This window comes from Ictidomys tridecemlineatus, chromosome X (genome assembly GCF_052094955.1).
Source record: "Ictidomys tridecemlineatus isolate mIctTri1 chromosome X, mIctTri1.hap1, whole genome shotgun sequence".
In the NCBI taxonomy this organism is placed as follows: Eukaryota; Metazoa; Chordata; class Mammalia; order Rodentia; family Sciuridae; genus Ictidomys; species Ictidomys tridecemlineatus.
In genome coordinates this window covers 58,436,806-58,452,442 of record NC_135493.1, presented here as the reverse complement: position 1 = coordinate 58,452,442, position 15,637 = coordinate 58,436,806, and the positions used below count along the sequence as shown (strand labels likewise).

The 15,637-nt window shown below is 36.1% G+C and overlaps 1 protein-coding gene across 21 annotated transcripts in view; it reads left to right on the top strand.

The window, feature by feature from the left end:
- Zmat1 (zinc finger matrin-type 1) overlaps positions 1 to 15,637 on the top strand; it is a 249,553-nt gene that overhangs the window by 189,526 nt on the left and 44,390 nt on the right. For 3 of the 21 annotated variants that reach the window (XR_013431771.1, XM_021720472.2, XM_078034532.1), the window contains exon 1: positions 8,275 to 8,596. The exons of 11 other annotated variants lie outside the window; for them this stretch is intronic. Coding sequence is in view for 3 of the 10 variants with exons in the window: in XM_021720472.2 (XP_021576147.2) it covers positions 8,320 to 8,596 (277 nt within the window). In the remaining 7 variants the exon portion in view is untranslated. Of the gene's footprint in view, positions 1 to 5,836; positions 5,916 to 7,060; positions 7,125 to 8,273; positions 8,597 to 8,616; positions 8,851 to 15,637 lie in introns of those variants that run through there. 7 more of the 21 variants (XM_078034533.1, XM_078034537.1, XM_078034531.1 and 4 more) reach the window with 7 other exon arrangements.

Genomic DNA, 15,637 nt, shown 5'->3' with positions numbered 1-15,637 from the left:
AGGGATTTATACAAGGTTATTAAAGCTATTAGTTAAGTCTGTCACAATGACCCAACGAATTCTTTCTGAATTCACTCTAGCAATCTCTCTAGCATCCAAAGTACTGATTTGGTTTCTTGTTAAGTGGTTATCTTATCCTTCAGGGAAATTGTGCATGCTCCTGCACATGAATGTACACAAGCACAGCAGGGTGAAGGACACAGGCATTTAAAATTATTTTTAAGATTTATCGGTTATAGAATGAGTTACCTAATGGAGTTGGTAAAAAAAAGTAATTTTCCATTTTCTTTTATGTTTTTTCCTATCTTCTGGTTTTATTGTATACTATGATTTAGGAGAAAAAATTTCGTTTCATTCCAGGAGTAAATGATAATACAAAAAGAAAGAAAGAAATAAACCCAGAATATAACACTGAGATTTCTAGATAGAGAAATACATTCAAGAAACCTATGGTATTGTTCACATGCATAACCTCCATCCTTGCTATTAATGGTTACTCTATTTGGGTGCCCATATTTTGTGCACTTTAGTAGACTGCCAGTAGGAACTGGCTGGCTTATCGTGTCTCAACTGTTTAATATCTCTTCTGTGCTGAATGCTGTCTAGTGGGTGTTAAAACATAATACAAAGATTTTCATTTATTACCTACTTTCATTAATCCATCCACCTGCTTCCTCTCCATGCATTCTGGTACCTTATATTCCAGCACTTCTTCCTCCAGGACACTGACCAACTTGACAAGTCATTTTCCACTGCCTTGAATTCATATTTATTTTTGCCTTCAACCATTTCTCTTTGAATCCATTGACCAGATGCTCTGCCTACAGTTATTCATATTGGAAAGTTGGACCCTTAAAGTGGATATCATTCAGGGCTGTCTTTGAATGAGGCTTAATACTGCAGCATTCCTCTTCAATTTGTACGGTAATACTGAGTCAATCAATCTAGGAATCAGGCTTTGTCCTTTCCCATCTCCATTTGCTCATCATAGGCATCTCCTATGACCATAAATGTGAGCTGAGACCTGAGGCTTTGCTCCAAGTGTTGATGACTTGGGAGTTTGAGACTCCCCCTTCAGTAGTTTCATTGTACTTTCTGGACATGACAATGCCCAATCTCAGCAGTACCACTTTCAATTTACAATGAATTTTTACTGGGCCCATTCACTCAAGATTTTGTCCCCACATTTTGTATTAGTGCATTATAGTTGTACATACTGATGGGATTTGTTGTTACATATTTATACATGCATACAATACAAAATATGACAATACAATTTGGGCCATATTGCTCCCAGCACTTTCCCCTCCTACCATACCTCCCATCCCTTGATCCCTTTCCTCTACTGATCTCCCCTTGATTTTAATGTCATGCAAGCTTTTAATTTTGTGGGTCTGATGGTATCTGGTTTATGGTGGGAAATTTAAAATGTTGTCTAATTTTTCATTGCATATTGCTCTAGAACATCAAGCATTATGTTGTAAATATCCTGTTGAGAGCTGCCATCAATTCCATATGGAATCTGTCCCCCCTGCATTTCCTCTAATGTCATAAGATCTGTTGGGTCATATGCCCTAAGTAGCAGGGCTGCTAGTACCCCAATTTGCACCCAGTACAGAGTCTTTTACTGCTTTTGGCCCTATTCAAAGTTGTTAGCTTTGCATGCCACTTAGTCAATGAATGAGAGCAATATTACCAAATTGGAATAAATTGCTCCACAATCTGAAAAGGTCTATCAGGTGTGATGTTTCCTACTTATAGTGGATACCACAAAATCCTATAATGTGTTATGTGTTTTAATGTGGTTTTCCGAATATGCAGAAGACCATGGACCTTTACAATCTTCACTGATATAAAACTGGGATAGTTTTCTCTCTCATTCTCTGGAGCACATGTGATTTACTAAGCACTCAAGTGTTCCTACAAATTCTATCTAAATTGATTTAATTCAATGTTTTTATCTATATAGTGTATCAAAATAATATTCTACAGAATGTCCATATGGTCTGCATTTCTTCAGACTGTGTTACAACAGAATGAGAGTGTTAATACATCCTTCAGGATAATAATTTTTTTTGGTGGTTTACTCTCCCCCTCCATAATCTCTCTGGACTTTTAATAGTCTAAAGAGTGAATTAAATGAGAAAATGGTGGACATTACTACCCCTACATCCTTGAAGTTTTAAAGGGTGTCACAGATTTCTGTCACCCTCTGCAAGATTTTGTATGTTTTTAAATTTATTTTCTTGGCTGTAGTATTTCCAGCTTCAGAGGGTTCCACTTATATATCACTAGAATGATAGCCATTTCTTTACCAGTTAAGGAACAACTGTGGAGGTTCCATCACTTGGCATGTACATCAATTTAATTATATATTTGAAGATCAGAGAAATGACAAGCAGGTTAGTTCATGAACTCATTAGAATGATAGCAAATCAAAGCTGGATGACTCATCTGCTCCCTCTTCCAGTGCCATGAAAATGTCTCAGGTCTTCAGATATCAATGTCAATAGAAGTCTGTGTCCAAAGGTCTAAAGATGTCTGTGCATCTTTCTTTCCTTTGTACAGTTAGCTAAGTAAATGGCCATAGATCCCTTTGTGGAAAGATTGTGAGAACCATTACTATACAAACTTGCTATAAAGTTGCAGAGTCTTTCCTTTTAGGGACCTCATGTCTGTGCTATCCCTAGAGACTGACAGGACAAAATACTTAGTGGGGTAGGCCTGTGGGACTGAGTACTGAATTGAGAGTCAACAGATGTGTGTCCCATAGTCAGAAACATCAGTCTCTAGCATCTGAGAGAGGTTACTTTCTCTCTCATCATGTTTGTTGCCCAGCAAATGCAACTCTTATTATAATTAGTCACATTTCCTATGTTACTACTTTTGAGTGATTTTGGAATACCAGAATCTGTACAAATACAGATTTGTATTTCAAAGACTTCAAACACTTATAGAATGGAGTCATTTAAAAAGACAATCTCCTGAAGAAAAGACTTACAGTGAATAACTCTATCAAAGAGGAGTTCAAAGATGTGGATCTAGTTTATTTAGTACCTTCATGTGTGTGCACATTCCCATACACAATATATATCAAGCTGAATTTTCAAATAATTTCTGTAACAATGAAATCTTACTTTGTGTAGTTGTGCTGAATCCTTTCGGAATGCCCATTCAAGGAATATACCTTTTAGCAATAACAAAAAGATGACTACAGTGATTTATTCTGCTATTCTTTACATCTAGAAGATACTTTTTAACTAGGTTTAGGTTCAATCCTCAATTTAAAAAGATCTTCAAATCCATAGTATTGGGTGTGCAATTGCTTTTATTTAAATTATTTGTTAAATGCAGAGAATAGTCTCCACTGAAAATATAACTCTAGACTAATCACCTGTGAGGATAGCTGATGTCTCTTAAAGCAAAAGCTGCACAATGATGTAAAGAAGATGAATAACATAAAGCATAAAAGCCAGAGGACATGAAAACATATGAAACAAGAGACAATGGGATGATGGAATTGCTCTCTGACTGCATAGTCCAGTGTGACCATTAAGTGACTAATGTATAGCATATTTTTCCTTTAACAAATTAAAATACAAACTTAGGTTAAAGGGGAAAATCCCTTCTCTATAGTTGAATTTACCCAATAGAATTTTCTGGAAATTTTTAGATGTTTATGTGTCACGGGAAGCCTAAAGCATGATTTTAGCATAGATTTGGATGCTAAATTACTGAAGGATGTTCCCTTGAGATTCTCTCTAGGTGGTTGAGGTGTATGTGAGTCAGGGGGCAATCTGTGTGATGAGAGTATGGAACAGAACAAGAAGGAGAATCCAGGAAGGTTCATAATATGAGAGAAATAATTCAGGAATAAAGAGGCAAATTCTTACAAAAACTCTGGATAAACTCATTTTAATTAAAAATATATATTTGACAAACTTTAATCAGTAAAGATTCATTTCTATGACATCAATCTCTAACCAGACACATACTATAGTATAATAATTTTATCTGGTATTATCTTTTAAAAATGTGAATATGGGTTAATTATCTTGTATTTTCATCTTAACTATGATCCACCATAAGCTGTCAACTCTTAGTATTTTCATATATATTTTTCATATACACAGAATATTTGAACTATATATAAATATATATAATTTATATATAAATATATAATATATTTAATTGAAATATTCTACCTGTTCATATGTGTAAAAGTTTTAGTTCAAAACTGAGTCACCTTATACACACTGCTATGATCTGAATGTCTCCCCAAACAATTATTAGTTATATGCCACAAAATTATGTTTTAATTATCATTTCAAATGAGGCATGTTACATTGCACTGTAAATATAGTGAAAGGAGCCCTAATATGTTTTTTTTTCACTGATTTCTCCTTTATGCAAAAATATGCTCCTTTTTTAGCACCTTTGACCTTCCCTTCCACCTTAGATCTAAATTCTCTTTCCCACCCTCACTCCCATCTTCTTTCTATGATTTGAGGGGTTGGTAGTTAAAATTCATTTAAATCAATACAGTCTATTCACTTTGGCCCAATGGTATAGACAGACCATTTTCAATCACTAAGTTAAAAACCATAGAACAGTTAGTTGCACTCATGAGACTGAGTTTTTCGTTCTTTAAATGGATTAATGAGCTCAATAGAACATCAACATTGTAAGATGAACAGGAAATTATGGGAAATGTCTGGTCCATAATAAGGCATTTACAATTATTATTCTTTACAACATTCTATGCCTTTCCTGTGAAATAAATTACTTTAGCATTCATTTAATAACATTATTGTTACTGAGAAAAATGATAAGTATAAGAGAGAGAAAAAAAGTATGTAGGATTATCATAGTATATGACTGAAATCTGGTGAAATTTTCATGTTATAGTGTAAGAAGGCAGTGGGTTCACCCCTTGGGGAATACAAAGCTAATTGACTATAACCAAGGAAATTAAAGTGTGAAGGTAGGTTTATTACTTGAAGAAAGAAAGGAGACCACTGGGGCTCATTTAAAAAAAAAAAAAAAGCAGTGTTTCCCCAGGCAAACAAAGCAAGGGTTTTTGTTTGTTTGTTTTTAAGAAACTCATATATTCATATACAATAGACTCATCAGGCACATTCTTTTTGTAAATTTTTTTAGTTGCCAATGGACCTTTATTATTTATTTATTTATATGTGGTGCTGAGAATTGAACCCAGTGCCTCACACATGCTAGGCAAGTGTTCTACCACTGAGCCACAACAGCAGCCAGAAGGCACATTCTTGAGCTTGCTGTTTGACATCATGCCTCTTCCTACATTGCATGTTCAGAAAATGACAGATAGGACCACCAATGAGCACAGAATTTAATATTATAGCAAGCAAAATTCACTTCTTGGTCACCTAAATGTGGGGCAGGATAGCTGGGCAAGTTTAAAGACATATTGTTCACTTCTAGATGACCTTGGAAGTTTCTCTGACAGACCTTGTCTGACACAAAAAGCAACTTCAGAGGCCAATTTACAGTTATTTAAAGGTGCCACAGCCTTTTTTTTCTGCAAGCTTAAGTGATTGTGCTTGAAAGTACTGGCCTAGCAGATAGAAATAGCATGTGACCAAATGGATTTGAAGAATGGGGAGAAAAATCATTTTCTTTCATTTAATGTATTACTCTTTCTCATATTTTTACTATTTGATTGAATGGCAGACACAGAATTTTCCATGGGATCTCAGGAGGAAGAAGTTATTCTATAATTTAATAAATATTTGTTATAAATAAATAATGATTATTGCTACACAGGTCAGAGAACTGCTGAATATTTCTGTTAATGTCACAGATCCTCAAAAGAAAGTCACAGAAGAATGCTAAGACTCCCCCTCACCCCAAATTCATATTCTTTACCTGCTGAATTCCAGGTAAGCTGGCTTTTAAAGTCTCCATTCTATAGAAAAATATCATACATATTCATATAAATGTTTTACTCCTCTAACCTTTCTTATTCCTTTAAGTACCTGATTCCTACATTAATTTTCTTTTCTGTTTGAAATACCTAATGCAATTTCTTTTTTTGCTGACTGAATGTTGACTGATTCACACTCCCCCATTCTGAGTGAATATTTCTTACACAAGTGAACTGTGATTCATATTTAGAGGGACAATGTGTTTGAGGGATTTCCTCCCTCATATTGGAAGGGATAAAATCACATCCCATTTTTATGTTTACCTTGTCCTACTGGCTATTTCAGCAGAACATTTCTTTTGCCTGGCCTATCTAATAATTTCTTCAATGACCAGAAGATACCCTAATTTACAGAATGCCAGTGAGAAACCACTTACTTACTCACTCCAGTATTCTTGGGTAAATCTGAACAACAACAACAAAATCCCATAAAGATACATTCTTATAAACCCAGCACACTGAGCCTTTGAATTTGTTATTCAGCTTCAGCTAATTGTTGCCATTCAGGAATGCAGAGCCACACAACTGACAAATATTCAAATGTTTTAAAGTAATTTTTGCTTGAAACCTCCCTTTTAAGCTTTGAGAAAGAATAAACAATTGTGCAAGGAAAAACACAGGTATCTGTAGGGCTTAGGGACCTGGAGGAGGGGTGTCACTGCTTTTGTCTTAGGACTTTACTGGGCTGGGGCATTTGGAGTAAAAAATAAAACAAAATATCTTTAGTCTCAAATGGCTCCAGGCTATCAAGAGGGGAGGCAGAAAATATGATTAATTACAATAAAAATATGCAACAGGTATAGGTGTAAGTACACAAGATGGGGATTAACTCTAAGAAAAGACAAAAGAGGTTACCAGGAGGAGGTGATTTATTATCTTGTTTTCTGAGTTCATGTGGGCAGAAGGGTATATTAGGAAGAAGGAAGAACATAATAACACTGTCTCATGAAATAACATGGACTCCACAGGAATCTGTAAGATTTAGTATTGTTGAATCATAAACTAAAAGAGGGGAGGGTTGGGGGAGTGAAAAGAAGTGAGATCAGAAGGCGAGGGGGGATTAGTAAATGCAAATATGTGCCCTTTAATTTTACCCCATAGGTGATGGAGAGCTGGTGATGGACAATAGCAATATTGAAACAGGTTGGAGACACTGAGACCACAGGTAAGGAGATTAGTGGGATAGGATACCATAGTTCTGTCAAGACATCGTAAGTACTTAAATACAATAATGAAAGTGAGCCTGGAAAGGAGAGTATACTTTTGCATACATGTACCAGGAGGTATGTTTATCAACAAGGCAATGGATGGGATGTAAAACACTGAGAGTGAATAACTACAACTCCAAGTGACAACATGCGTGTTTCTTTGAATCAAAATGCTGAGTTAAAGAAACAGTTTCAAGCCAGGCAGGGTGGCAGGGTGGCACACACCTGTAATTGTAGTGGCTACAGAGGCTGAGACAGGAGGATCACGAGTTCAAAGCCAGCCTCAGCAACAGCGAGGTGCAAAGCAATTCAATTAGACCCGATCTCTAAATAAAATACAAAATAGGGTTGGGGACGTGGCTTAGAGACCAAATGCCCCTGAGTTCAATCCCTGGCTCCCCCACCCCCACAAAAAAGGAACAGTTCCAGAATGCTACCTAGAAAAAGATATAAATATTTGTGAAATTTGAAACCAATCAAAACTAAGAAACATTAGTTAGACAAACATCTATGTGAAAAAAATGTTAAAAGAGCAAGGAAATAATAAGCATGAATCAGGTTTGGGGAGTAAGGGAATTTGAAAGAAAAGAAAAAAAATATCAGTAATATCCCAGTTCTTTGGGTACCAGATTGACGGAACTTCACTGTAATTTAGATGGGTAGATGTACAGATAAACAGTCCTTTAAGAGGCCATGGGGAAAATGTATAGTGACCAAAGATTCTTATTTTTAATCTCTTTACTAAGGGTTGTAAAACAGAATAAAATGTACTTTAGAGATAATTTGGAGTTGGGATCAATACATTTCCAGACTTACTTATTATTATTATTAAATTGGTTTTAGATAGATGCTCCAAGAGGCCTCACTGTGTGAGGTCCACGTGCTTTTACACCCTGCGCTTTTTGACCTTTACCCTTGGCTATCATCACTTTCCCTCCAAAGGGAGGCTGGTGACGCCAAGCAGGAGGAGGTGGGAGGGGGAGGCGTCCTGTGGGTGTACAGCATTCCCATTGGCGGACAGAAGGAGCCAGAACGAGGCTCCAGTTGAAGCGAGGAAAAGAGGGGCGAGGGGGAGGAGCTAAGAGGAAGGCGGAGCTAAAGAAGCTTAACCGGAGCGGGGCGCAAGTGCAATTGTATGCGCCTCGCTGTGCGATGGCGGCGGCGCCGAGCACAGTCATCCTGCTGACCGCGGAGTCTTCCCCTCAGGAAGCTACCGTCTCTGCCGCCTCCTCCTCCTACGTCGCCTGCGCGGCGGCGGCGGCGGCGGCGGTGGCAGTGATTGTGCCTGCCTCCTCCGCCACCTCCACCCAGGTCTGCCCGCTCGCCGGTGGCTGTGGCGACGGCAGCGGCTTTGGCGGCTCCACTATGGCGGCGGCGGGGAGGGGGGGCAGTAGTTTTAAAGTAGACACCCGCCCTTGCCTCAGAGAAGGTGAGTTCCCGTCCCGGGGTGCGGGGGCGGCCCCATCTCCTTCTCTGCCTCTCTTCAGCTTGTCCGAAATCGGACTGGGCGCGGTTCGCCTCCGCCCCACCCCCCACCTGCTGTGGCGCAGTAAAGGCCAAACTCGCCCCGCCCCGCCCCGCTGTATTAGCCCTGAGTGTGCAAGAAGGACTGAAGCAGAGGGGCTTCCCTACCTCTTCCCCTTCCCCGCAAAGGACTGGGGTCCTCAGGCAGAGGAACTGCAGGTACTCACAAGGCAGGAGTTAGAAGGGAAAAAATATGTATATAACACATTATTTCTCTCCCAGCCAGACGCTTTAGTGTGATGTAGAACGGAGGTGTGATTTGGGAAAAGAAGAGGCAAGGTAGAAGTGCTGTAGTCCTTAAGGGTCAGGGAAACGAAAGGGGAGGCTGATGGAGGAAGGGCACAGAAATCAAAGAGGAAAGAAAAGAAATGAGGGAGACACCCCCCCCTCCCCCGTGAAATTCAATGTCCTGAAGTGTAGAAACTAGCAGTAGGCTATTTACAGAGAGACGGGGTTAGGATTTCCCGGAGGTTAGCTTGTATACTTGGGCTTTCAAGTAGGATCTGTTGTATTTTAGGATCCAGCGTATGGTGCAGAAGACTACTGGAGAAAGAGAGGCAGAGAGTTTGACAGAAGTAGAGATTTCAGAGACCACTGGAGAGTTTTCTGTGGCTATTTGAGGTTGTATACTAGTAAAGCAAGGTTTACAGGCCCATCTTAAAGGTGCTTTGGGTTTGAATCAGTGCTGTATTACTTATCAACACATACTACTCCTAACAAAAATGTATTTCTTGGCTATTTCAATATAAATGGACTTTAGTTCACATGAAGTACAATATACTTGTAAACAGTCTACTAATATCAGACTTATAAAATGTGCCTTTGAAATGTGTTTTAAAGCAGTTTTGGAAATGTTCTTAGATGGTGGAGACCGATATCATTGTAGAAGATCTCAGAGAATCTTGCCATTGCAAATTTTGTAATTTCCACTGTATGCTTTGTTACTTTATCTTGCTAACTTACCTCCAAAGTGAAAGATTATGGATGCCAAAATTGAATAAAATAATTTAAAATAAGTAAAATTACCCCATAAAAATTTGCTCTTCACATTTGTAAATGATATATATTTGTGTGTGATATTCCATAATTTTCATACCTTTCACTTTGGTAGAATGGAAAATCAATAAAAACAAATCCCTCACAATAATTGTAATAGGCACATTACATAAATGCCACTTACTAAATATGGATATTAGAAATACACTGTAATATGATGGTGTTTTATTTGTCAACTTTCTTAGCAAAGATGTTAGTATCTTCGATCAGCTTGGATTTATGTCATTGTCCTAGGATGAAACTCTTAGATTTTTAAGTTTTATACCAAACTGTGCTGTAACCAGCAGGAAGGTGAGAGCAGTGTTATAGGCATCAAAATCACCACTCAATTTCGCTCTCATACCTGTTCACAGTTAAGGTTAAGCTCATCATTTCATGGGGTGGGGGGAAAGAGGCTTTTGCCAGGCTCTCTAACTGGTTTGATTGTACTATCTTTGAATATATGCAAACATTAAAGGCTTTAAGAGATGTAAGTTCATAAAGTAGCAGCAACACCTTATCTGTATGAAGAGAACTCTGGCTTAGAAGTCCAGTGCTGCTAACTAATCCACTAGACTTTGTGACCCTGAACAGGTCCTAAGCTTCTTGGATTTGGGTTTTGTCATTTCTGAAATGGGGGAATTGGACTGTCCAAACTCTTGAGTTAAATTTCATATCTAAAAGCATGAACCATGATTTTGGAGTTCTGCATTGATAGTCCTTTGTGGGTCATTTGCATGGTTGTGTATGGGGACAGTAACTTACAAAATATAAGAAACCTTGACCAATAATCATCATCTGACATTCACTGAGTAATGAATTCCGTGTTGAATTTGGGTTCATACAATTTATTAGGGTATGAAAAACCAAGTATAATTGTTACCTAAAAATCATTTATCATTTCTTTTTAGCTAAATATCCATCATTAACTCTTTAGTCCAAATTAAAATTTTCTCACCTTTTCACTTCACAAATGGTGAATATTTGATATATCACAATGCCCAAAACACTGTTAGGCCTCAGTGGCTTTGTGAGGGTGTTATGAAAATAGATAGTTATAAAAGTCATAATGGCTGACAGTTACAGTGGATAAAGGAGAAAAGAGAAAAATGTTACTTGGTTGTGTGCCAATATCTTTTGCCCATTTGGTTTTTTGAAGTCTAGTTAGGATACAGCTCAAAAGACACCAAAGGATTGTCAGGATTCCGCTTATTATAAGTCAGCTCCTGATAAGATCATTAAATGTGATTTGAAAAAGCCTTTGCTGATACATTTTTTCTTTTGTTTTCTTTTTTTTTTTTTTTGATACTAGGGATTGAACCCATGGTACAACTGAGCTATATTCCCAGTCCTTTTAATTTTTGCACAGGGAGGGACAGGGTCTCACTAAGTTGCTGAGGCTGGCCTCAAACTTGAGATCCTCCTGCCTTAGCCTCCTGAGTCACTGGAATTATAGGCATTTGCCACTGTGCCTGAGGCTTGATAAATTTTCATTTCCTGCTAAGATTCATGGATCTTGTCCCTCCTGGGTTGGCAATGGGCAAATGTCAGTGGAAATCAGAAATTGTCAAGGAATATCATCAGACACTGTAAAAAAATGGGATGTGAACAGACATGAAAAAATTCAAACATATACACTCAATACACTCAGAATTCATGGTAAGGGGGGGGGTCATGAGATTTTGTAGAACATATTTCATTTAATGAAGCTTTTAAAAAATGTTCAATGGCTCAAACATGAATTTTCACCCAGTAATGATGTTACCTGTACTCATAGTAAAAAACAAAACAAAAAAATAAATGAAGCTCCCTGTTAATTTGCTATTTTCTTTCAAGAAAAATAAATTATGAAATAGTTGTAGTTTTAGATTCTTGCTTTTTATTTAGTTATTAATCCTTTTGCATAGCACTAGAAGTGTTTTGTTTCCATATTGTTCAATAGAGTTTCAAGTCATATGTCAGTAAGTCCACCGTAAGAAAACCTAGTTACTAACCTTTCCTTCATTTATTCAGGAATCACTTAATGAATACTTGTGTATGTGTGCCAGGCACTAGGCTTAGTGCTTAAAGATACACAGACAAAAGACACAGCTATACTGAAGAGCTCAATAGTATTTCTCAATATTAAAACTACAAAATAAACAAGTGGGAAAAATGTAGTTTTAAATGACTAATTGTGCTCCTGAATGAATTGTGTTCCATTGTTTATTATAAATCTGCATTCTGATCATGGTGGTTTATATAATAGCGGCATACTAATGCACATAATATTTTCAGTCTAGTATATTTGTGAAGAATAATTAGTAAACTGTTAGAAATATTTTTTATTTTGTATTTCACAGGTTGGGGATGTCTGGAGAGAGGTTAATGAACATTTGTTGGCCCTCTCTCTTAGGTGTCAATATATGAAAATATTTACTAAGCTTATAAAGAATAACTTAAGCAAGTTTCCTACCATATTCATTATATCTGTGAGAACTTTGATTCTTTCCCATCTGAAAACCAGTCTTACAGATCCAGTCACATTTATTAACCTGTTGGAATGAATGGCATGTATTTGGTGGCTTTCTGATGCAAAGTAGCTGTCATGGGATCAAGTAAGTTAATGGATTACACAGGACCTAATTCAGTTTCTGACTTCAGAAGCATGAACCCTGAATTCACTAGCCACAAAGGTTTATGATTATAAAGGTCAAGGTTTAGTTGAAATAAAAATGACATAAATGTTTAACATTATATCTAGTACTTTTCAATTATTTTGTTAATTCCTTTTTATTTGTAATTATTAATGTACAATGGGAAATGTCATTATCTGATTGTGATAATTTCTGTAAATTAGTCAAAACTTGGTAAACTAATGAATCAGACACTAACCTAATAACCTGAAAGTTTAAGGATATTAGATGGCTTTATAGCTTTGAGTGTTCATCACGTTGACCAGTACAGATTTGTATTTCTAGCGCAATTAATCTTTCTGAAAACTCCTTAAGAGGAGTGCAGCCTTTAAAACACCTTGGCAAGATTAACACAGTTCCTCATTCTGCTGTGTCTTAGTATTGATGTGCTCTAGTCATTCTTTCCTGAGGTTATGATGGTATGCAAAAGATTTCAAAGGTCAAGCCAGCATTTACCAAAAAAGTCCTGTTTATTCAAGAATGTTTGACAGATTATCTCTAAAGATGTAATCATGGAGAATATAGCACATGCACTCTTTGCACAATTAAAATGCTTATTTCTCAAACTTCTCTGTGACTATGTTTATAGTATTACAGCCAACACTTTTGAGGTTTGCTCCATTTTGGTCACTTTATTTTAAACAGGGATGTACAAGAAGTTCTTTACAATCCTGGATATCTTTGCATCAAGATCAGTTAGACTATGAAATTCTCATTCAGCAATGAATTAAAACAGCTAATAGCAAGTTCTTGCCATAGATATATATGATTTGTCCTTAGGAAGAGATTTGATGTTTGTATAACTAAACCTAATTGTCATTTAAGAGATGCAAGTAAGATTCATTTTATTCATACAGCCAGATATATGTAGAATCACCTAATTTTAAGAAATTTAAACTGATTATCAGGCTAATCAAAGAACATTTCATAAAACAGAGAAAATTATATTTCCCCAAACTGAATAAATATGGTAATCTTCTGTTTCCCTTCCTCAGACATCCTGTAACATTTATAATTCCACAAACAAGTGTGGACCAAATTCATTTTTCTTTTCTGATCCAAGCCATAAGTGTTATATTTTTGTCACAAAAATCTATTTCATTTTAAATTGTCTGGTGTTATCTAGTATATTAGATAGGAGAACGTTTCAAATATGATAATTTGGTTTTAACACACAGTTGCATTTTTGGAAGCAGAAGATAGTGATATTTTGCATTTTCATAATAGTGTAACTATTCAAACTAGGCCCAACCTAACAAAAGTCACTAAAATTAAGTTTCTATCAAATGACTCCATCTTATTTTATTTCATTAAAGGCAAATATTCTGGTATAAGCTGAATCAAATATTTTTATATTGTAATCCTGTAATGCCCAAGTCCACAGAACATGAGCTGTTCGTATTCATAATTATGGTTTACTGATTAGCATTTCTCTGATATTACTATTGACTTTCCTTGGACTACTACAGTTATTTTCTGGACCAAATCCAACTGAATCTAGAATTATATCTTTTAAATTTTAGTCACCCCATTCATTTATTTCCTGTAACCTCCCTGGGCCTTAGCTTCCTCATTTATGAAATGAGGACATTAGGATGGATTCGTCCTGAATTGGAGGCAGTTTTGCCCCTCAAGGGACATTTGATTATGTCTGGATATGGTTTTGTTTTTAAAACTAGGGAATGCTACTGATATCTTATTGATAGAGGTCAGGGATGCTGTCAGATATACCTATAATGCATAGGACAGCCTCTCACAACAAAGAATCATCTGACCCAAAGTAACAATAATATCAAGAATGAGAAATTTTAGACTAGATGATCTTTCAAATAACCTGACCTGAACTAAGATGTTTAAGCATAATATTAAGTAAAAACTCAAAAGTGTTTGGATTGGTTAAAAAAAAAAGTGTACTTTTTTTAAAGTGTGTACATGTTGAATGAAAAAATTTTGATCTCATTTAATATTTGCCAAATCCTTGGAATTACATATGCATTTCTGTACTTCTTAGATGAAAAATCAGTTTAGAATAATTAAATAATTTCTTGAAGTTTATATAGTTACAAGTACAGATGGGATTTGAATATATTTAAACAACTCAAAAGCTTAACTTGTTTTCTCTTACTACCCAGTGAATAGGTCATAGTTCTCTCCCATTCCAAATTATTATGAAAGCTTTATTTTTTTCAGATCATGTAAATATTTCCTGTAGTAAAGAAATAAAGAGATAAACACTTTTATTTTTATTTTTGCAGTGCTGGGGGTTAAACCCAGTGACTTGTGCATGCTAGACAAATACTCTGCCCCTGAGCCACATCCCCAACACAGTAGTTTTATTAATAGAATATTGGGGTTGATTCATTCTCCCACCAAAGGCTAAAGCCACACTTAAATGTAATAAAATACATTACATTGAATTATGAATACTCTTGTCAGATTCCATTTATAATTTGTCACAAAATCACTCTTTCATTCAAATAATCCTTATAAATATTATTCAGGAAGTTCACTTATACTGTGGTAGCAAACAAAAAACGTTTATCACTTGCTCTTGCATTTTCTTCTCATTAATGGGTTTATTCTGGGGCACTTGTTTTCATGCACTGATTCCAGAAGAAGAAGGTGCTTTAATCTTTTATTTTCTCAATATTTAAAAAGTTTTGCAAAAAAATTGCCTAAATATTATAAGTGTGCCATTTAGTGGCATAAAACACATTCATAATGCAGTGTAGGCTTTACAGTGATTCATTTCCAGAACTTTTCCATTGTTCCGAACTGAAACTCTGTACCTGTAGGTAATAGTTTTGTTATATGACCATGTTTCTCCACTCTGTACAACTTTCTGACATGTCTAACTTCTAGAAAATAACATATTTAAAAGCTATGCTTAATTTGTTAACAGTTGACAACCTGAGGAAATACAGTTTATTATGACCACAAGGCACAAAGCAAAACAGTTTTACCCTCTTTACCATAGTATAAATGGGACCATCCGTTAAACACTATTTTATCTTTTCCATATCCTATCATTTTAAGCCTTATTCCATTGCAGATTTATTTTTTCCCATTTCCGCTCTAGTTTTTGTGACAGTTATTTCCTATTTCTCATTACACGTATGTTAAAATGTAAAGAAATGATGTTAGCATTAGAAATTCTTATTTCAACAACAGTACATCCCTGTCCATATTTGAGAGCATTCTGTTGTATTGTTAAGATCTCATTACTGTTTTACTAA